The sequence below is a fragment of the Neolamprologus multifasciatus genome, chromosome 11, assembly GCF_963576455.1.
Source record: "Neolamprologus multifasciatus chromosome 11, fNeoMul1.2, whole genome shotgun sequence".
In the NCBI taxonomy this organism is placed as follows: Eukaryota; Metazoa; Chordata; class Actinopteri; order Cichliformes; family Cichlidae; genus Neolamprologus; species Neolamprologus multifasciatus.
In genome coordinates this window covers 30,405,581-30,429,342 of record NC_140449.1, presented here as the reverse complement: position 1 = coordinate 30,429,342, position 23,762 = coordinate 30,405,581, and the positions used below count along the sequence as shown (strand labels likewise).

The 23,762-nt window shown below is 39.6% G+C and overlaps 2 protein-coding genes across 7 annotated transcripts in view; both read right to left on the bottom strand.

Moving 5' to 3' along the window:
* The window catches only part of crppa (CDP-L-ribitol pyrophosphorylase A), a 53,615-nt gene extending 38,380 nt beyond the window's left edge, over positions 1-15,235 (bottom strand). For 3 of the 6 annotated variants that reach the window (XR_014876856.1, XR_014876855.1, XM_085177309.1), the window contains exons 1-3: positions 14,841-15,232; positions 11,980-12,253; positions 6,054-6,203 (exon numbers count right to left, since the gene is read on the bottom strand). Coding sequence is in view for 4 of the 6 variants with exons in the window: in XM_085177309.1 (XP_085033435.1) it covers positions 6,054-6,203; positions 11,980-12,253; positions 14,841-15,076 (660 nt within the window). In the remaining 2 variants the exon portion in view is untranslated. Of the gene's footprint in view, positions 1-6,053; positions 6,204-11,979; positions 12,254-14,840 lie in introns of all 6 variants that reach the window. The other 3 variants (XM_085177311.1, XM_085177312.1, XM_085177310.1) reach the window with 3 other exon arrangements.
* A 144-nt stretch (positions 15,236-15,379) lies between these two features.
* Positions 15,380-18,770, bottom strand: sostdc1a (sclerostin domain containing 1a). Its single transcript, XM_085177315.1, has 2 exons — positions 18,436-18,770; positions 15,380-17,124 (listed from the first exon to the last, which is right to left on the bottom strand). The coding sequence occupies exons 1-2, from the start codon at positions 18,638-18,640 to the stop codon at positions 16,679-16,681; spliced, it is 651 nt and encodes a 216-aa protein (XP_085033441.1). The 5' UTR covers positions 18,641-18,770; the 3' UTR covers positions 15,380-16,678.
* Positions 18,771-23,762: the final 4,992 nt, after the last annotated feature.

The window sequence follows — 23,762 nt, the reverse complement described above, 5'->3', positions numbered from 1 at the left end:
GGTACAATCTAATTTATTATGTACTGCTGGTATGATGTGCAAATTGCTAAATAAGGTACTTCTTTCCTCAGGGCGCTCCTCAGATAAGTTGGCTTTGTGCAACACAGGTTAGACTTTCAGCTGAAAAGATTTCCATATCTGGAGCCTTTTATTTCACTCTCCATACTGTGACAATGTTTACACAGTAAAGGTTTCATAAAACAAAGCTGCCGTCACCACATTTTTCAACGGATGTTTCACAGGACGCTGTTTTCTTTGGCTAATGCGCTCTTGGAATTGTAGCCCTCTTATCTTTCTGAAATAAGATTTAAAAGGTGCAACACTGGTTTCATCAGGTTCATAAGACATTTTCCCACATTGTTGTGGGAGATGTGATATGTTTTATTTGGTGCTGAAGATGTGGTGTACAGAGGTTTTAAAGGAGCTTTTTTTGGTTATTTTGTCGAGGTTAAAAGGTTAGCAGGCTCTGAGGTTTTCGTCTGAAAGAAATTCCTTTAACAATAAATACATTGTTAAAGGAATGGCCAAAATTGTATGTCTCACAACTGTATCTTTTTTACACTGCAGTGTAAGGACTTCAAAAACTGGTGGATCTTAAAAGTAACCTAGTGAATCGGTTTTTTTGGTTTAAGTTTTATAGTTTAGGGGGTTTTTTTGTTTGCAATTCAACTCAGCTTCCAGAGAGATTTTGCCTCTTTCAGTTTAGTTTTCATTGTTTTGAAAGACTTTAGCTTTAGTTTTACTCTTATATGTTACAGCGTAACAGCAGAAGAAGGAGAAGGAGAAGCAGTTTCCCATCAGTAATGTGAAGCTGACAAAAGATTTGCATTACTGTCAGACCTGCCGACAGACCAATAACAGTCATCAGTGGCTATATGCAGACAACACATCCCAATAATGTGGCACGGTCAGCAGCATGGTGGCACAGTGGTTAGCATTGTTGCCGCACAGCAAGAAGGTCCAGGCTCTGAGGTTGACAGCTGGGATCCCAGCTGTCATCCCTATGACAGCTGGGATAGGCTCCAGCGCCCCCCGCGACCCTGAAAAGGATAAGCGGAAGCGAATGGATGGATGGATGGATGGATGTTACAGCGTGAGTTTTAGTTTAGGTTGGCGTATACGCTACATGGAAAAAAGTATTGGCCATCTACACATTACACCTATAGAAGCTGCTTGACAATGGAAACCCATGCCTTGAAGGTCCCTGCACACAGTCTTATGCTGATGTTAATACCAGTGTAGGATAGGATCTCTGCAATTACAGTGTCACCAGAGTCTTTTATTCCCTGTATGCTTCAGCACTCAGTCACTCTGTAACTCTATGTGGTCTGTCACTTCACTTACACAATATATTACAGTACCACACTCAGATTTCATGAACTCTGTAGACCAGTGGTTCTCAAACATTTTTTGCTAGGCCCCCCTTTGTTTTACAATAAAAATGTTCGCGCCCCCTCACCACCTAAACACCCACCACCCGCACAAACACATCCTCCAACCACACACACCCATATTTTGTTTTCAAACTCCATTGCGGTTTATTTCACACCTCAACCATTTAGTAAACAATTAAGCAGACACAAGTAAACTGCAATAAATTACAGGTAGTAATAAATTACATTACTAACTCTTTTACAATACGTCCACACCTACATGGGTATTTTTAAAAACGCAGCTGTTTCTGTGCGTTTGGGTCTTTCATCCACACGTAAACGGCGTTTCGAATCACTGAAAACTAAAACTCCTTTTTTGCGTTTACGTGTGGACGAGGAATACAGACTTCATCACGCAACGTCAAAGGTATGTGCCTTTTTTCACATCACGCTGAGCGCCACGTTATTGTTTACATGAGATGAATTGCAGAATGGCAGATAGAGACAAAATACTGTTAATCTGACTATCTGCAGGTTTTATATACACACGCAGTTACTGTTCCTCCATTTAGAAAGGCAGAGGCGTCACGGTGCGATTATTTTATGTGTAGTTGTTTTTTTCCTGTGTAATAATATTCAACATTGCTATCAATACATTTTTCAAAAAATGCCTCTCTGTGCAAAATGGGTTCAAAAACATAAACAACTGTGGGATATTGTTTGTCCGTGATTTAGGCTACGTCCACACGTACACGGGTATTTTTGAAAACGGAGATTTTCCGTTTTCGTTTTAAAAAATAATCCCGTCCACACGTAAAGGCAGAAATGAAGGAAAACGCTGCTAGGAACATGCCAAAGCAACAGGTGGCGCTGTATTCCTAACCGTGTAGAAATGTTAGCCAATCAGAAGTCTAGAAGCCTCGGTGGGAAATAGTAAACAAAGCTGGGGCATAGAAGCAGAACCGAGTCGTATGTGTGGAGGGACAGTAACTGTGTGTGTATATGTAAACATTTAAACACTGCACAGAGTACAATTAACAGTAACAGTATTGTAGAAATTCATTTCACCGAAACAATAACGTGGCGCACACCTTTGACGCTGCGTTTTCTCCGTTTTTCTCGTCCACACGTAAATGCAAAAACGGAGTTTAAGAAAATATCCACCCTGGCAGGAGTTTTTAGAAATCTCCGTTTTCAGTGACCAAAAACGCCGTTTACGTGTGGACGAAAGGTGCAACGCATAGAAAAATCTGCGTTTTCAAAAATACCCGGGTACGTGTGGACGTAGCCTTAAACCGACACTTTGGGAACCTCTGCTGTAGACTGACCCATTCTTTCAAAAAGTTTGTAAAGACAGACTGCATGGCTAGGTGACTGAATGTATACACCTGCAGCAATGGGACTGAAAAGACCTGAATTCAGAGATTAATAGGTGTGCCCCTGTAATTTTGTCCATGTAGCGTAGTTTTCAGGGGCACAATTTAAGTGTCTGAAAACATGGATTACATTAAAAATGACCGACTCACAGTAATGTAAAGGTCACGGTTGCAATAAAGATAATCACTAAAGCCTCCTCAGGATGGTTTTCTTGTTTTGACCAAATTGACCGAGACTAAAACTAAAGTCATTGTCTATACATACATTGAATTTTAATTAGCTATCTTAAGAACACAGTACTGTTTTACTTAGTTTTTATTATTTCAGTTTAAAAAATAAAAAGTTTAGCTTTAATTAGGCAAAAAAGACCTTGGGTTATAGCAAAGAGTTGCCTAAGAACACATCCAGCAGATACGAACCAACATTAAACAGCATTGAATAACAATATCAACTCCAAGGAAAATACTTCCATATTTAGCTGCTAAATTCTTCACTAACTGTGTCTGCTTGCTGTTTGGGTCAAAGCAGGTAGAGTGCAATGGGTTTATATGAGCTTTTTTTGCTGTCTGTTGCTGGAAACTATGCTGATTAGAGCAATTAGACTCATGTTCTAGTGTTTTTATGTCCTTGTTACTCTGTGTCTAAACTCATTAGAGTTCATTTTAACAATGAATATTTTATTTGTGCTTTCCTGGCTCCATTTCTGAAGATCACATGCAAGTTTGGATTGAGGCGATGAGGTTTTCTCTACTACAAAGACAAATTCAGGCTACCTGAGATTATAGCAGGGTAATATTTTATCAAGCTATAAAAGAGAGGGGAGTCTTTTATATCTGGGACCATGGAACTGCAGAGAGAAATTACAGAAGAAATATGCTCTTGGTTTTGTGGTAATTTAACCTTTAGCATTTTCTCCTGGTACAAAGGCTCTTGCTGGGGACTGGATAAAGTGTCCTCCCTTTTGTCTTTTCAGCCCTGAGTTCTTCTGCTTTCAATAGATGTCAAGCTACAAATGAGCAGCTCTAGAGATTTTTCATGTGCATGTCCTAGAGTCTTAACCTGACAGACACCTTACACTTTCCCTTCTTTTGAAAAGATTGAAAAGGAGGCGAGGGGGACGCAATCTTACTCGACCTCCTTCTCCAGTGTGCCTTGAAAATACTGCAGAAAAGTGAGCTCATTTTCTGAGAAGGCCAAAGCCAACAGGCCTCTCAGAGCAATCTGAAGATCCATGTGTGCCAGGAGTAAAAATAACTGCAGACACACGGCGCTCCAATTTAAGGCATACTTAACGTCTTAGCTCAAAGTTTGCCGTGCCCTTGAAAAAAGTGACTATCGGAAGAACCCTCTAATGAAGTAAAGGTTGAAATAGCAAACTGGGAGCGTCTGAAAAATAAATAAGGTCAACTTCATCGACTTAAGTTTCACATTTCGTTGGCCCACTACGTTTTAGCAATAAACTTCTGCTTTCAGAGAACAATTAACGCATTTACAGTTTACGTCAGCGTATAATTCTTTCCATTTTTCAGGTACACATTGTAAAACACCCTATACATGCGAGAACATTCATCTGAATCCACCTAGACGTTCCGTGTAATTTCAGTCCTATGTTACCATTTTTCCAACTTAGCCTTTGTTCACTTTTGTTCCACAAACTAATCTTCTGCACTGTGGCAGAATATAATCGTGTGTGATTTCTTTCCTAGATGCAGATGAGGCCAAGAGAAAGTGATAGCACCCATGCCACAAGCTCTTCAGAGTGAAACCCTGCAGGTTCTGGCATATCAGCTGAACCATGAAGGACTATAAGGGTCTGTTATGATGTATGGGAATCATAAAGCCCTTTGTCATCCAAAGGGCTTTATGTCATAAAGCCCTTTGGATGACATGGATGACTGGCCATAAATCACCAGTCATCCATGTGATTTATACAAAAATTTACTTTTAATTGTATATTTTGGATTACTTTTCAAGTCCTAAGAGAAATTTTTGCCAATTTTGAAGTTGACCTATTTTGTTTTGTCTTTTCTTTCATTCAAGTTTTAGATAATAAGCTCAGCCTGTTTTTCTACACTGAGCTATGTATGATGTCAATGAGAGCAGATATCCCTAATATAGTCATCTCAAGCAACAAGCTCCGACTGCGAGCATAGAAGGACCACTACTTTCTATTTACATGCAGCAGCAAATCAAAAGAAAGTTTCTTAAAAGGTAGGGGAGCCCACTGGAAAATCAATGAGGTTGGGCTAAGGAAATTTCTATTGTTATTTATAAAGTTGCGACAATTCTGTGGCATCAAGTAATATTTTCTCTGGTTGAAAATACCATTGTACTAACAGCTAAAACTAATCTTTAGCAAAACAGTCTAAGGAGCTTGGAAAGAAAAGTGTCTGGACTTCTTTAGATTTCTTGAAGACGTTTCACCTCTCATCCAAGAAGCGTCTTCAGCTCTAAGAGCAATTGGTGGAGAGTCCCAGATTTTAAGCCCTATGGGAGTGTCCCCCAAGAGGGTCATGGACCCCCTATTGATCCTCTACCACACACAAGCCAAGGTCTGAAGATCACAATCAACCAGGGTTTCGGGTGAACCCATTGTGAAGTCTAGCCCCACCCTATCATGTGATTTCCTGAGGTCAACAGGCCCAGGATGTGAGTGGACATTAAGGGGTCTGGGAAGGGATCTCAAAACTGGATTATAGATGGCAGACAGTTGGTGCCGTAAACTACCGCCTCTGTTCAAAGATGGTTGTTCACAGTGGACATTGATGGCTTCTTTCACTCCTCTTTCAAACCATATTTCTTCTCTGTCCAAAATGTGAACATTGTGTATGAAGTACAAGGTGGAAAAACAAAGACCGAAAGTGAAAGAGATAAACTGTGGTTAAACATCAATATTTAAACTGATGTGAAAGTGGGGTGAGGAGCCAGCCTTCACAGAAAAGAGCCAAATATGGTGAAAAAGGCACACAGTTACAGACGATCTGTCCTGAAAGGAATTACAAAACAAACTACAAGAAAAAGAAAAGCTCAAATCCAGCTTGTTTTTCCACCTCCCACACTTGACCAATCAATGTGTGAAGTGGGTGTTACAGAAATGGTCGCACACAGACCTGTGTTTACAGCAAGACTTGACAGCCAAGTATTTTGTTTTTTTTCTTTTTGTAAACTGAAATCTTAGCTAAATACAGAATGTCAGGTTTCTTTTTATCGTGCACATAACTGCATCAAACCAGATAGACCCAAAACAAGATGCCTCAAACAGCCCATTTGTTTGTTAAAGATACATCAGAGTATAGGTCCTACCCTCTGATAGGCCTGAGAGATGACATCATATGTAAATCCTTGAGGCATCTCGCTGGCTCTGTACTTGGCTCTCTCCAAAGAGTGGTCTAGGTAGCCCTCGGATGTGGTGGCGATCACTGTGGAAACAAGAGGTCGGATAGCTCCTGCTGCCTGTTTGGACAAAAGACAAAGCATTTAGGTTAACGTATTTGTGCTCAATAGTTCACAAGGACAGAATTTCTAAGAGAAAAAAGAGAACAAGAAAAGCTCTGTAAACAATGAAGTCAGTCCCAAACTATCTTCAAAAGAACATGAAATAATTTCATGCTATAAAAGCAGTGTTATCTTGAGCTCTGGAATGTAATTTCACAGTTAGCATGCATATGTATGGAACATTTCTGCATACATATATACTAGGGGTGCAACGATTCACAGTTCGGTTTGATACTTTGGTGTCACGGTTCGATATTTTTTCGATACAAAAAAATGTCCATGCCTTTTTAATTTGTCATTTATTAAAATTATAAATATATATTTTAACTCAAAAGTACAGTTTTTAAATTTAATGTTGCTGAAACAACAAAGTAATAAAAAAATAAATCTATCTGATCGAGAAATCACTCATCTTTGGAAAAGAGAGTTTATTACAGAGAAATGGCTCTTTCCAAAACAAAAGCTATACTATACGCTTCTTCTGGGCTATATTCTCAGCAGCATATTAAACATATCAGGTCCCCATAAGGAGAATCATGTGCTAACGGCTGTCTAAATGACTCTGGTAAAGTTTGTAGCATGCGTGCTTGTTGTTTTTGTCTGTTTCCACTTGTCTTTGCACTAGGATGATGTCGGTGTAAATGTGCAGTCATATTCATTGTGTTCGCACTAGTGCTGTCAGCGTTACTCTGAAATAACGTTAACGCCACAACACGGCAAATCTCCGTTAACGAGCTACCGCGGATCGCCCCGTGCGTGGGGCTGGACGGCGTCAACACGTTAACGAGCTAACTGCGCTAACACAGTAGTTCCCACCCATGTAATTGAGCATTGCGTGGCACATCCGACATACTGTTTTACTTTTGTCCATGACACGCTTACCTTCAGGGTCATACTTCACATGAAGACCAAAATAGTTCCAAAGACCAGATCTGAATGAGGGTGGGGGAGGTTCAATTTGCCATGTTGCAAGGAGCTTAGCTTCTGTCTTGCTAGCTTGTGTTGCTCTCAGTGGATTTGCGCTCGACAGTGCAGCCTAGGTGGAGTAGTCGAACACAGATCCACTGAGCGCTCAACACAGACAGCATCGTCAGAAGAAAAGTTGATAAAATAAATTAAAATTTTTGTATTGTTCATACATATGCGTACTGAACCGAAAGCTTCAATATCGATATGAGTATCGTTGCACCCCTAATATATACCTGACTGTCATAAAGCTTGCTGTAAAAACTATCACAGATGCTTCTAACAATTATTAATAGTTTTTGAAGGGAGACTAGAGAAAAAACAAAAAGCCTTTTACAAGAAAGCATACTGGACAGCACACGGATACATATCTATCAACATATTCATGCAAAAATACACAGAAAAATTAAAATCCTCAATAAGACAAGGATCACATTTGCTTCCAAACGCATAAGTAAGGCACAATTAAATCCAAATATTTAAGGTGAATGTCGTGAATAAGTACATTCACGTGTACACATATTTATGAAGCGATGATTAGAGTTGGAATGTGCTTATAGTCATTAGACACACTCAAGGGAACCAAAAATATGTGTGCAATGAGCTGATGGTGCCACAAATCAGTCTGACCAAATACTGCGTGACTATACAGTTCTACAGAACAGAGAGAGGAACAGACAGAAACTCTTAAAAGAGGAAAATCAGAGTTTTTCTATCACATGCAGTTACCTTACGTCAAAGCAAAACTCTATAGTGAGTTAATGTCAACGCTTTAGTATAACTTTTGCCCTTTATGATCAAAGTGTGACCTTTAAAACAATATTACTAAACATGTACATGAATCATGAATTATTACTATACAAGTAGTAAACTGGCCTTCACTTCAGATATTTTTTCATCAAATAATTCTGATTATTTTTCAGCCAAGAGTGAAAATTTCGAGGACAGAACATTTCCTTGATCACATGAGCTGGCAGCTTCACAGTAACAATAAATCCATCGTAACCAGAACAGCCAGAGTACGCACTACACACTCTGCACTTCCTCCCTTGGATATTTAAAATAATAACAACTTCTGAGATAATATTTTCATCTCTCTGTGGCAGATTGAAGACAGACTCCAGGAGTAGGCATTCAGCAAGCCTGTGTGGAAGAAACAAATGAAAGGAAAGCAAACATGTGTTTCTGCATGTTACACACGCTGTTAGAATCAAAATTAATCTGTTACGTTTTAGTGGAGACGGGCTTTCTATCATGAGCGTGGACACAGGCAGGATAATGGAGACCAGGCTGCCCGCTGTGAATGCGCGTCACATAGCACGCATGGACTCTCAGAAACACCACAAATGTTTGACCTGTGTAAAGGAGCGCTTGCTTTTTTCATAACCTGTGTGACCTCTCTCAGTTTGGGTTCTTCAATCACGACTCATAATGAACCTAATCTGTGAGTTTCTTCATCAACGAGGCCGTGGCTTCGGCCTAAATGTTTTCTGCGTGTTACCAGTGACATAAACACCACCGCCAGGAGCAATGGAGCTGTCGGTCTCATAAACAGTTTATGAGAAGATGGATTCATCTGGTTTTAAAGGGGCGAGTGAAAGGTGCAATCAAAAACACTTTGGTTTTTCTTTGACGGGAGAACTTGAACTTCTCGTATTTTAGTGTGTGGTTAACTTCCGTACTCCTCACAGAAAAATAAAACAGCAGGATGTCTGATGTGTTTACACCATGTGCGTTAATTGGCCTTCTCTGGTTTTCTGCTAAAGCACAAGAAAAAATGAAGTATGCACTAAAGTTGCAATTTCATTTAGGTACGCTACGCTTTCCAAGCGTGAGGAACGACTGGCTTTTGTGGTTTTTTCTCTTTTTGCAGGAGGATTAAGATCTTTCTCTCAGTAGCTCCTGTGATGAAAACAGAGGTTTCCTGAATATGTACCAGATTTTTCATGATATGACAATTTCTGAGATTTAAATACACAACTACACACCAGCAAAGTGAAACTTGCCGAAAGAAATCTGTGTTTTAACTTACTATAAAGATTATTTAATTTATTCTGACTTTATTCTGCCTATATATATTATATATATATATAATAAAATATATAATTTTTATTATACAACATTAATATTAACCATATTAACATTGCAGTAATGGGAAGGATTACATTTGAGAAGGTTGGAAGTTGTTTGTTGTGGACGCTGGGATTTGTAATGAGTTATGGGATGTGTCGTTCCTTTACTGTTAAACATAAATATGTCTTTTTTTTAAGTCATAAGTCACCTTGCAGTTGTTTTTTGTTGTTGTTTTGGTTTAAGACTTAAAATTCATAGATTTATAAATGTTTTTATGTTTCAGTGAAGAAAATCAATGGGAAATTCAATTAATGGGAAATTCAGCTAGAGCCACTACTATTCGTTCTTCTTCTAGGTGTGTTGTTTACAACAACAGAGAACACGTTTGTAATGAAAATAATTGTGTATGCTCAGCAGACACTGGGTTTTACCGCAAACCCAGTGTCTGCTGAACACATAGCAGACACACCGGTGGTGTCCAATCCTGCCTTCAACCTGCCATCGCTGTTAGATACACTCTGCTGTTTTGTATGCGTTTACAGTCATGTAGTACTTAACCTTCACATCTAATGACATCTGTCCTAATGATGCCACTATTATTCAAATCAAATCAAAATGTATTTCTATAGCACATAATAATACAACAAAGTTGACCAAAGTGCTTCACAGTCGGTCAGAGCAATAGCATAAGACAGAATACAAAAGAAACAGTTAAAAGGAGGGCAGGAAACAATATGACAATTGTTTGAAACAAAACTAGCCACGAAATAACATACTAGTTTGAATCAAAAGCCCGACTAAAATAATAAGTTTTAAGACTCAATTTGAAAGACTCGAAATAACGAATATAAGGAGGGAGGTTATTTCAGAGTCTGGGAGCTATGACTGCAAAGGCCCGATCACCTCTGGACTTCAGACGAGACCTCGGTTGCGTCAGGAGCTTTTGATTGGAAGATCTAAGTGCCTTGTTAGGGATATACAAATGAAGGAGTTCACATAGATAGCTGGGAGCCAAATTGTTTAAAATTTTAAAGGTAAGCAAAAGAATTTTGAAATTGATACGATAATCAACAGGGAGCCAATGTAGGTTGGCTAAAACTGGTGTGATGTGGGCATAATTTCTAGTACCAGTTAAGAGACACACAGCTGCGTTTTGAACTAACTGGAGCCGGTGAACAGAGGAAGATGGGAGGCCCGAGTAGAGAGAATTAGTAGTCTAATTTGGAAGTGATAAGAGCGTGAATGAGCATTTCAAGGTCCTTCAAAGGAAGTTATGGCTTTGCTTTAGATATCTGACGCAGCTGGTAGAAACTGTTTTTTACCACAGAGGAGATTTGTTTCTCGAGTTTAAAAGAGCTGTCCAACCTTACACTGCTATTAATGTGATGGCAGTGTAAGACTCAAAAGTGGTGGTGGCAGGACAGGTAGAGAAGATGGAAACACCGTATAAAAATGAGGACGTTTGGTTTTAGAACCTAGCTTTAAGTAATGACTCCTTCCTAGTTGACGGTAACACCTTCAGATATCCTGTTTTTGTCATTGTTTTTTGACTTGATTTATGTTTGACTGGTGTTTATTTTTGAATATAACATTGTTTATATGTTTGGTTTTATGTATTATACTTTCCCAGTGGCTCTTGTTTGTGTTTAGCTGATTATTCAAGACGTGCAGTTTATGTTTGTGGTTCTATGTTTGGGTTAGTATTTACTTTACTGTTCTTAACAGTTGCTGTTTCCATTCTGTTCCTCCAGTCTTGTCTCTGTGTTTTCTTTTGCCTTTTAGTGTTCCACTGCCTTGCTGTTTCCATGTTTAGTTGTTTTATTTCCTGTTTTATTTTGATAGTGGTTTGTTTGTATCTTGTGTACATCTCCTGTATTGTGTTTAGCCTTCCCCCTGCTCGTTGTCTAGATTGCTTTCAGCTGTGTTTAGTTCCCCATCTGTTTCTCCTTCCCTCGTTACCTCTCATGTATATATTGTTACAGTCTTCCTGTGTTTTGTTGTCTGCCGAGCTGTGTGCTCCCAAGCTCTGTATTCTTTTCCCTATAAATAAGCGAGTCGAGTTAGGCCGAGTACCTTTCCTGTATGCTTTGCCAGGTTTTCTCCTGCAGAGGCCTGGTGGTGGACAGAGTCATTCCACTGACTGATCTGTGCAGGGTTTGCATTATACCTCAAGTAAGCCTGAGCGTCATCTCTCTCTACCTCCTCGGAATGACACCTCCAGGTTTCCATTTGTTGTTCTCGCTTTGATGCCCAGACCACCTCACTTACACTTCACTTATCTATGCCTCCATGCCACGACGTATACCTCTGATTCCTCAGATGTCATGTTTATTATTTTTTACTTTTGTAAATAAAGTATTACTGGCATCACAAACAATGTTTTCTTCCCTCTTTTTTACTGGCTATGAGCCAGCTTTTCTTATATATTAACGTTTGAAGATATTTTAAGAACAATTATTACAAGGCAGAAGCAAAAGAGGAACATACACACAGAGGATGATTACATGACCATGTAATAGATTACTCCAGGAAAGGTCAGATTTGAGGTGCTGGAAATAAGACAATCTAAGGATGAAAACTCTGTTCTAAACAACACAAAATTAGCAGCAAATGTAACAACGTGTTGGGTGGATTACAGGTTAGGTTCCAATACGTGATTAATCTTTTAAATATTAATCATTTTAATCACACTAACCCCTTGTTCCTTGGCAGCCATTGCTATCTTGAACAGAAAATCCTCCTCCACAAAAGGCCGAACAGCATCATGTATGATGACAACCTTCGGTCTGCCCACTGCTGGCCTCTCCTCCTCACCCAGAGCCAGGACTCCATTACATATCGACCTGTGACGTGTCGAGCCTCCTGGCACCGCACGAACCTTTCTGTGCTTAAACCGCTGGATGATGTCCGTCATCAGGTCCATGTTTTCTTTGGCAACAGCAACCACAATGCTTTGGATCCATGGCACACTGCAAAAAAAAAGAAACATCAGCTCAGAAATGCCTGATTTGTAAGCTGAGCCCACAGATGGAGAATTGGGACTGCAAGTATTCAAATATTTAGTATTTTTTAGGCTGTGTAATGTGGAAAAAGTCAGGAAAGATTTGAAAAGTTCCCAAAACACTGCATGACATTTTCTGACCACTTAAACATGTATAATATAAATATGTATAATATTTATATGACAATTAACACGCTAAAAATGCTTGTTTTAGTTTTATTTTAGCTTAAAGTATTCTTATTATTTAGTAAAACATATGCATTTGGGTAAAAAATAATATAGTTGTTTCTCTTGCAAACAGTTTACATTAAATTCACATACACATAAATAGGAAAGTAGCCCCAAGAGACCGTTAGCTTAGCATAGAGAAGTGAAGTGTGGGGACTAGTGAATGTCCACTAGTTCAAAAATCTGCCAGCCAGCACCTTTGTTTTATAACTAGAATGTATCATCTCATCTTTTATAAATTAAAATTAAAAGCTTTGGATCTTAATGTTAAACCAAGCTAATAAGGTACTGCCTGCAGCTGATTGTAAAATGCATGAAAAACATGAACAAAAGAGAAGTTCTGGGTTCAAATAAGCCGCTTTTTACCAGCAAACTGGCAGCCTCCCTGTAACCTCGAGGAGGGCCACACAGGCTGTGTCTTTTCTGCTTGTTAATTTTCTGACAGGCACATAAACTGACAACAAGCTAAGAGGAGACACATCAGATTTCAAAAACCAGCTGTCTTTGTATTGTTGTAATGGAGGTCAAACAATGAACACAACACAGAGTAGCTCCATCTTTTCATCACTTTAGTTATTGAGCCAAAAATCTGCTGAACAAAAATACCCTAATGCTTTGACAATCATAAATTGAGTAAAATAAAATAAAAATTGAGTGAGCAGATTTTACTCCTACAAAAGTTAATAAGATGAAAATAAAAGATATAATAATAAAGATAAAAATGTCTCTGGTGTATCAGAATGAGGCACCAAATTGGACAAAGCATGTGAAAGGGTACAAACGCTTAACGGACTGTTATAGGTTGAAAAAGAAAGGTAGAATTAACATGCTAGAAAAGCTGAAGGAGCATGACAGAGAAAAAGTTATCAATTCACCCCCTCTGCCAGTTGTGCAAAATTTAGCTGATCCCAATATGCATGCAAAGAAAAATCTACTGGAACAAAAAAAATATATTATGCAACTTATTTCCAAGTAATTATTTTCCTCACACTGCACCAGTACATAGGGCTGTTCGATATAACGATATATATCGGATGACGATATAAAAACGTCTATTGTTTCATTTTACGCTATTGTTTGTTTCGTGGTGTCGCAAAATAAACTGTTTACGTCAATATTTTTTCATGGTTTTGATGGTCACTGTAGTGGCTATATTAATTTCTTAAAGTTCTCTCTTTCTCTTATATTTAATATAACCACACTACTGACGGACAAGCGCCTGTTTTTATGGGTTGTCGTTAGCAACAATGACGGTAAAACCATCGGGTGCCTGCTTGTTTATTTAACACATAAACCTTTCACAATAAAGCTCAAAATCCTGTTGAGACTTTTCAAAATAAACTGAATCACGTGAAAGAGTATGCAGAGTGTTTACGGATGAGAAGCAAAAAAGAGCCGCCAGGTGCTAAAAAATAAACCTTAGACTCAAACGTTAGAACAGGCTTTTCCCCACGGCATGCTGTGTAATAAATACTCACAAAGAAAACGGCTGCTGTTGCAACTTATGTCTAAAAATGTATCGTTTCATGCATCGGTTAAAACACTTGACTCCAGGTACACGATGCCCAGCTGGAAACACTTCACACAAGTCGAGCTGCCTAAGATTCACAGAATTTACAGAAAATGTTAAATTTTTGTGATTTATATCGTTATCAGGACGATAGATGTCTTATATCGGGACATGAGATTTTGATCATATCGCACAGCCCTACCAGTACACCTGATCTTAGGGTTCATTCGCCTGCAAAGCATAACATGTATGTATGCCACATCTGCACATCAAATAGAAGACTGCGTAAAACAAGTGACCAGATTTAGATTTTTTCAGTACAACTCATTTTCAACAGGATAGGGATTATTGCTGTAGAAAGGCTGAAAATGCATGAGTGGGAATGAGCTATTTTTCTATTTTAAATTATTTTCATAACTAATGGAAGCCAGGAAATGTACTGAAAATAGAAATGATCAACAATCAATTGATTTTTGTGCATATAATGTCACAACATAGGAAAATACGCCCACCATATTTGCTGAAGCCAAAGCAAATATTTGAATTACCAAAGCTGTTTTCTTTTGAATTAAAAACCAGGATTCCCCCAATTTCAGTATTTATATATATTTTTAATATGATTATTAATGAGCAATCAGATATTGACTGTACTGTGCACTGCGGGGGCCCAACGATTAAATATTGCCCATGGGCCACCCGAGCCACTAATCCGGCCATGGTGGCAGTAGCTGAGGCATTTTTCCTTCTATTTCCGTGTCTCCCTAATAACTAACAGGGATTGAATCTTGTCGCCTCTCCTATCGTAGACGTTTCCTACCTCTCGAAAGCCTGAATAGTGTAGCTTATGAGCGGTCTGCCAAGAAACGTGCAGAACTGTTTTGGTGTCTGTAGTCCCGTTCTTTCTCCGGTGCCTCCGGCAGGAAGAACCACCGATACAGGGAAGTCCACGCAGCGTTCTGCCGAGTGGTGGTCGCTCTTCCCGGCCTCGCACCTTGTGAAAATCCCGGGATGAGCGGGCCTGTGCGGTTCACAGTTATCACCCCGCGTGTTCATATTACTGACCTCAATATGTTTACAGATAGGGGTGTGAGGGGTTTCACTGTAGGTTACTTTCCAAAGCTATCCATTCCCTTCTGATGGGCGGGGTGGGTAAGATACCGAAAACGTGGATGGAAAGGAGGAAAATAGGGAACCTCCGCTGTGAAGCGGGCAATTATCGATGGCGAACACTTCCGGTGAACGCTTCAAAATAAAAATAAAAGCGTTTGAAAGTTGCAAATGTAAAATTTATGAACTCACAACAGCTCGTAGAGTATTTATTTTGATTTAAAAAGTTAACTACACTTCACAACAGAGGATTAAAGGTGACAGTTTGTGAACTTCACTTTGTGAAGTTTATGTGACTTGAAGAAAAGTAAGAAAACAGTGTTTTCCCTTTAATATGTGGTCCTTAAAGAGGAAAACGCAGGATGTAAAAGTGAGAACTTTTAGAAATACTTACATTTGTGCACCTGTAATGTACTTTTTATTCTATGCATTCATTTGTACATATGTCTTTCTGGTTTCCAAAGAAGTCCAGGGGATTTTTATTTTTGATTAACACAATTAGCCCAGTAATTTTCTAATGTTAACAATACTCAAACAATTTAATTGAATCCAGAAGCATCATAATCAGTTTCATCTACTGTTCTTTCATTTATTGTTTGTATTAGTATAATTTAAACTTTACAGTGTTTAATTTCCCATTTTAGTAAAGAAGTAATTCCAAAAAAAATTATGGGAAATATTTGCCAGCTCCTGTCTGCAGGACCACTGGTCAGGACTGGGAGGTCCTAATTCCTGAGATGTTTCAAGACCATTTACACTGCAGATAGGTGGAAATGTGTTTATGGCAGAAATTATGCTATATGCCAGTGCTGAATCCATCCAGCTTTCTTACCTGAAAAATATAAATTTATTGGTGCATTTTATGGCCGAGGCTTTTTAAGTTTTAATGAGAGCCCTCTTGAAGATGAAACACATCAAACCAAAAATTCCTACTAGAAACAACACATATGATAAAAAAAAGGATATTTATTTCATACAATGTTATTTTTACACGACTGATTGATGACAAAGCTTTTTCCAGAGGAGTCACCCACATGCTGACTGCACTTAAGCCACACTTATCAGGTTCGCTGCCAAATAAAATATATTACATCATAAATCTTACATGGTAAAATTTTATACAAATGGACATACTTTATAAAGCATGAATTTTATATATGTACATCTATTTACACAATATTCCTTTAAGATGTTGGGTAGTGTTTACTGGTGTTGGCGCTTCGTTAGTTAAAGATCTCCATCTGCATATCAAATGACTATATGAACACATGCACAGGGCTAGAGGGCAGTCTATGCATGACTCATGGCTGGAGAACATTCTGCAGACAAGTCCTGGTCATATTAGCTTTAAGCATGTGGATTAAAATGTCAAGAAAAGTTCTCAGAGTCCTGCTTGGAGTTCTTCATCATGGTGAGGAACCAGTTCACATAAATCAAGTCCCAGTCACACACATATAATCCACAACTGCTGTCTCTGGATGTCGTGTCTTAACATCACTGAGACAAAACTTCTTGAGGTTTAGAGTCACTCTGCATGTTCAGTGTCTCTCAGGGTTCAGTCTCGTGCCAGTTTTCACTCAGCCTGTTCTTCCCCGACCTTCTCTTGCTCTTAGATTTGTGTTTGTGGAGGAGCCTCGGTGGCGACAGGGCCGACTCCTCAAACTTGTTTCCGGATTCATTGTGTTGTCTTGAGTACCTCTTGCACTTGCAGGAGGTGACCACTGTAATCTTGTAAGTTCTCGTGCTGCCATCCTGGCACTGAAGCTGGATGCGCTGGGTACGGGTCTTGTCATTGACGCACCGCCAGTCCTGGTTGCTGCTCCGTCGATTCCAGAACCTTCTGCCATGGGTTCCGCCAATCCAGTTTTCCAGCATCTGAGCTGGAAGACACTCGCCTGCACACACCAACTCCTTGATGGGGTTGATGCTGGTGCAGTGACCATCAGAGATGTACTTAGTGGACCTCAGTTCTCTGCATCCAATTTGACTTTGCTCTGTAGGCAGAAACAAAGACGTGTGAGAATATGAAGAAATATATGTAGGCAGCTAGACAGAAACTGGGCTGCAACTAATTATTTGACTATTAGTTACTTCACAGATTTCTTTGTGTACTCTTTTTGAAAGTGAAAAATAAAAGCAGAAAATTCTCACAGTTGCAAAGCTCCAATCAAGTGCCTTGCAGAACAATTTTGCATCTCTAGTTTTTGGTCTGATTGAAGATTACCCCCCATTGTACTAGTCATAAGCCCTTTCGCAGCCTCTGGCAAGTCACACGATACAAGAGGAGCACCCTGACATTTCTACTTCAGTAATTACAGCACTGTGAAACAGAAAAACTCTCTTCTTTAAATCTGGGAAGCGGGTCTTTACTTCTGTACAGCAACATTATTCTCCCGTAGGCTACAAACAGTGTCCCACTGCTCTCCCCTCTGTCACTGTAACCCAAGCTTGAGTCCATTGAAACAACTCCATATACAATGCCCTCCCTTCTCAGTGACAGTGTTTGATGAATGAAGGAAGGCTCCAGTCTGATCTCTCCCTCCCTTTTGCCACTTCACCCCCTCCCCCTGTTTAGTAATCCGCCACAATGGTATGGGAGAACACTTTCATCCAGTCCGCTGCTCGGCCTGATAGAGCCTTGCATCCCTGTCTGGACCCCAGCCAATCAGGTGTGTGTTACACTGAGCAATATATCACTGGGGAGGGGGAGGGGGGGGGGGTGCTCAAATTCACTGCCCATCTATCCCTTTTATAACACCCCTAAATTTGCTCCATGTCTTTCCAGTCTAGACACTCTGATAAGCTTCCAGTCATGTCTGCAAACTGGTGATGATGATTTAGTGTAAAATAATCCCTTTTAAGAATGTAGGAATGTGTAAATTGGAACAGTATGGTGATGATGGGATTAAGTGCCTGATTAAGAGACATTTGATCTTTGTGGTTTAAAAAGCATTATGTATTTAAACCTGATCTTCATAAACTGGTTTTAGTTGTAGTTGCAAACACATTTTCATAGAGAAGAATAACTAGATAAATTAAAAACGTTCAAGCTTCTTAAGATGCAAAAACAGTCTACAATGTGCGAAAGGCACACATGGTAGGATATAGAGTATCATGCGAAACATCTCCAAACATCAGAAATTTACAATAAGCAATTTAAAAAAAACATTCTGCAACAAAGCAGAACCTTTTTCTCTAAAGTAAGTTTAAAGCAGAATAAACTTCACTGCAAACTCCAAAAATACCAAAGCAGAGGAGCATCCTCTGGTCCTCTGAAACAGGATGCGTCCCCTCACTCCACTCACCGCTTCTGTCGTGCGCCGCGCTGCCCGCTCCTCTCCCGCCGGTTCGTGGACGGTTCAAGGAGACGTTGGTTTGGACCTCCGGCACCGGGGCGCTCACGTGAGAGAACAGGAGCTCCGTCGCGTCGTTCTTGAAGGCTTGGCAACTCCTCAGCAGGATGCAAAACAAGAAGAGGGAATGGCGAGACTCGTGCGCGCTGAGATGCATGGCTGCGTTTGGGGACGGAGAGAGTGTAACGTTGGAAACGAGAAGCAGTCGCCTCTTATAAGCGAACCGACGCTGGGGGACACATGTGAGGGCAGTGGGTTTTATATAGCCCGCCCGCCTCTCGCTTTGGCAGCTTCTCAGGTGCGTTTCATCGAGAAGTTTTGATTGGTCGCCAAAAGTATACCCCAGTAAGACAACCCCGCCCAGTTTTTTATTTTTATTTTGGAGAGCTAAACAGTATACTAGATGCAGAAAGGGTGATGAGCATGATGGGATTATGTGAGCAGTTGGCACATCAACAGGTTTTGCTTGTTCACTTAAAACATTCAGATGCAGTTTGGGCTAAATTAACAAACAGCAGTAAACAGAAATATAATGCTCCCAAGTTTCCACAGCTCTGACCTTTATCGGCATTAAAACTAATTTCTGACTCAGCCAAACAAGAACAGCAATTACAGGCACAGTGTGGATAAAACTATCTTTGGGATTTCATTAAAGAAATTCCATCATGATTCAGAATAATTCTTCATAATCTCATTTGTCATACCAGAATCAAGTGAATGGAAACAAGATTACAAGTTTGCATATATTCTCTGGAGACGGCGTACCAAAATCAAATATCAGAGAGCTTAACCTTTAATTTAATCCGCTACAGGAGGGCAGAAAAGCCAAGAAATGCTGATTAGATTGGAAGTCCATTTCAGCTTTTTGTCTGAATTTGAGTTGGCTGAATGCAATAGTTTAGCTATACATCTTAAATACAGAGAATAAGTCAAAACATATAAATCATATAAAACTTTTCCATTCTCGAGAAAAGGCAGCTGAGTAGTCTTTTTTTTTATTAGAGATCAGGAATGGTTCTGACTTCCAAAACGTTCTTAAATCAGATTTGTTCCTCTGCTTAAGAAAAAAAAAAAGGGCTCTAACGTGTGCCAGTGTTTTGAAGTAATAGTTTCACTGAGGTGTCATACAATAAGACTGGCTGCTACTGGGTTCCCATAATAAACAGATTAGCTTTTAGTGACTCCTGCTGTTGATATTATAAAAAAGCAAAGCTGGTTTGTATCAGTGTATACTTTAAGTGGCATGAAGGGGCATAAGATGCTTAAAAAGGTCTATGGGCCACTTTAAGTCCAAAGAGGAGGACAAAGTATTGATTTAAATAAACATTTTTGACCAATCAAAGTCAATTATTTGCTGCTTATTCGCACAGTTATAGTTTCTAAATCAGTGGTTGCATTTTTTTTCCAGATTACTTCAACTCTGAACACCATGACTGATTTCTGTTTGCTCTAATTAAATATTATTTACTAGATAATAATTTCTCAGCAACACAAATATTCAAATATTCCAGACCTGCACTGGATATACAACATAACAGAGTAGTGAAAACCCAAATTGGTTAAATGCGCTTAAGTGTGAGCATCATTACATAAGTTCTAAAACACATATAAATAGTGTACCGTTAGTAATTGCTTATGTTGGCTGAAATGCATCCTGGAAAGCAATCAGCAGCAATGGTCCTTGTTGGGTGAAAGTCTTATACCTTAAATTCTGAGGCTTTTTTTATGTCAGCTGAAAAAGATGTAGAAATAATTCATGAAACTCTTAATGCACCTGTACAGCTTATATGGTGCTTCCTGGGGTCATTGGTTGTTCCAGATCTTTTATCATCAGACAGTGTTTGGGAAGCTTCATGGCTCCCCAGAACCAACCAAAACCTCTGCCACCACACTGCCCAGTTTAACAGCCCCTGCCTACTGGCCCCTGTGGATGGCTGGCTCATTAACAACAATCCTCCTCATGAAAAAATGAGCACCATGTCTGACCTTGGAGTTGTTTTACCAACTTTGACTGTAATTACTTCTCCAGGTCAACTTTCAGCTCCCGATATGGTGCCATTACTGCGGTCATGGCAGCTGATATTGGCTTTCCCAAGCTCTTTGAAAAGTGGTGGATTTCTTCAGTGCAGAGCCTCTTCCCAATGTAAGTGATATCTGCTAAAGCCATCGGGACTTCACTTCAGGCCAAACCTGCTGATTCTTACCAAGTACAATAAAGTACCTTACACGAAGTGGTCTGTATAAGGATGGAAGAAGAGAAAAAGCAACAGTTTTGATAGTAGCTATGGGAGGTTCAGGAACGTCTGTGTTTTCAACACAGACACATAAATGGATTCCAGTTGATTCCAATTGTGCCAGCAGGGCGCAGCTCATCTAGTCATGAAAAGACTCTTTGGTAGAGGTTCATGGGAAGATGGCCTGTGATTTCCTCAAATTTGCTAATTACTCCTAAATGTGATGATTACAAGTGAACACAATGGCAATGTAAATATTAGCTTATAAACATCATTACTGATTTGACAAATTACATGGTACTACAGCGAAAGTTTTAGGGTCATCAAATTTTAGGCTCATCCTGGGAAGAACATAAATGTCTGTGCTAAATCTGTTCGCCTCTGCATATTAAATGAGGGTTGCAGGAAAGCTGGAGCCTACTCCAGCTGTCATAGGGCAAGTTGCACGGTATACCACCTTCACATAGAGACAGATAACCATTCACTGATTTACTCAACCTACATGTCTTTATACAAGGAGGAAGTTCAAATAACTGGAGGTAACACAGGCTGGCCAGGCTCCACACATAAAGGCTCAGTCTGGATTTGAACCCAGAACCTTCTTGCTGTGAGGCAACAGTGCAAACCATCACACCATCTCCATGCTATTTCATGGCACTCATACAAACTCAATTGTGAACTGTGAGAGAAGCAGGAGTCAGCAAAGCAAAGTCAGTATAAAGTCAGTATAATTCACAATGTGGCATCCATCCATCTATCCATGTGCGTGTGAATTTGATTTTCTAAATTACAGTGAAATTTAAAACATAAGACAAATCCAAACTGCATGCGGCTGAAAAATATATACTCTGTCCAGAAAAGGTAGAGTCTATAAAGTGGACCTCATAATAATGAGGTCTGTGTATGTGCAGAGTCCCTGTGAGCCAGAATCTCGAGATTCAAACTGCTGTAAACTCTCAGTTTTACCCTTAAAAAAATTACTCTTGGCTATTTATCATGTCAAAGAGTGGATGTCCCTTATATGGTAACCTCAGGCACACAGCCTCACCCACCTGCTGTTCAAACCTTCTTTTTTGTGAGGAGTAGCCAAAGCAGGCTTAAAGGAACGGTGGGCTTAAAAAAACATGAGCTAAAACAGCTGGCTTCAAACTGTGCATGAACTTAAGGACCGAACCAACATTCAGTATAAGCTACATAAGAATGGTGACTCATGCTCCTCTAATGAAGTCCAAGAATAAAAGTAGAGTTGAGCTGGAAATGAAAATAATGGATTAATTATAATAACATGCTCTTTGACTCTAAATAAAGGTAAAAATGACTGAACTATGAACAATTTTACAGCATGTTCTCCAAAATAAAAGAAAAATCGAACCTCTCTGACTTTCTGTGTTCCAGACCAATCACAGAAAGTGTTTTTTTAAAAAGGAAAAAAATGCATCACTCATGACTAAACCTGATGATTATAAGTGCAGATGAAAGTGCTCGTCTTCAGTAGTGATACTAGAAAATGAACTGCAAATGTCTGCAAGGCTGACGGTTAAAGACACCGGGTTAAGCTGTACCTCCTGCTCAGTTTGTCACATTAGACATACTCCACGTTGGGACTTGCCTTGAATTCAGTGATGAAAGCTGATACTGTGTGTGGGTAATTTGCTGTATCCTCCCTCTGCCGACCCCTCAGTTCCTGTCAGTTACACGTCTAATGATTCAAGTGCCCAGACTAACTGGAGTCTTTGTATGTTCGCTGTACAAAACAACAAGAGATTTAATTACTTTTGTGGGGAACACTCAATCCAGACTTGTCTTACAGATATGAAAAGCGGTGTCATGCACAGGCACTAATTGTTGCTCATGTGAATGAAAGTTGATATGCAAGATCTCTTACCTGTTTGCTTTTATTATAACACAAACACTTTTTAGGGCTGGTCTCCCTTTTCAGGAGAGACAGCCTGAGGATGTCATACTTCTGCTGAGTGAGATGGAAGAGATACTCAGATGGACTACGATGTTAAAAATCAAAATTTTTGAAATTTGTTTAAAAATTAATAAGAATTGTCAAAAATTTAGGAAAGAAGTGGGTTAGGATGGGCAAATTAATGAATGTAAGAAGGCAGAAACAAAAGGGAAAGAGAAATAAGAACGATAAAATGGAAAGGAAAAAGGAAATTAAAAGGAAAAACAAATAGAAACAACATTAGCAGGATGAAACGAATATCAAGAGACTTGATAAAAACAAAATGTGTGTAAAATAAGGAAAAATAGAAATGGGAAAGATAAAAGGAGAAAACAATGGAGGAAAGAAACAAGACAAAATAAGGGAGGAAAGTAAGAAAAAAGTTGTGCAGGAGAGAAAGAAACGTTCATAATGAAATGGTTTTCCCAGTTTGTGAGAAAGACGTTGACTGGCCTGCTCAACACCTTTCAGGATTTTCTAACAGGATCAATGCTACTGACTACATACAATTCTCAAGACAGATTAATAGACTTTGGAGATGGACATTAAATTGGAAGCTTCATTCATAAGTGGTGTTTTTGCAGTGTAGTACCACACCTGCATAAATGTAATCCCTTTCTATCCCTTCCGCAGGTGATTGGTTTCTGTCATTAAGCTTGACACTGAGCTTCTGTTATTGTTTCCTCTCTCTTTTGTTTTTCCTCAAACAGGAACACCGGGGGCTCATTCACTCTACTTCCGAGAGAAAATAAAGGACAACGTGGCCAACTCTTCTCAGAGGACTATTTACACTTTGACGCCCCTCTGAGCTTCTTATGGGAGTGGGTGAATGCCGAAGGGTAAACATGATAGGCTCTACCTTTTGTGTCCTCACCATATAAAAGAAAAAAAAAAAGAGAGGTGAGAGCGACTCCCTCTCTGCACACGCTCTAACTCAGCAGCAGGAACACGCTTCCCCCAACCCTCATGGGAAATGAAAGGTGGCCGGGTTAACAGCATATTGACAAGCAGGAGTGTGTGCATGACCAGGAAGTGCCCGTATGCAGTAATGAGAGGTGAGGCGAGGGCAACCGGAGGGGTACAAAAGGTAT

Bases quoted from the DNA above. Each gene is read 5' to 3' on its own strand.
- sostdc1a (XM_085177315.1), bottom strand. From the start codon at position 18,640: ATGCATCTCAGCGCGCACGAGTCTCGCCATTCCCTCTTCTTGTTTTGC. The intron at 17,125-18,435 runs GTGAGTGGAGTG...TTCTGCCTACAG, and splicing joins CGCGGCGCACGACAGAAGCG to AGCAAAGTCAAATTGGATGC.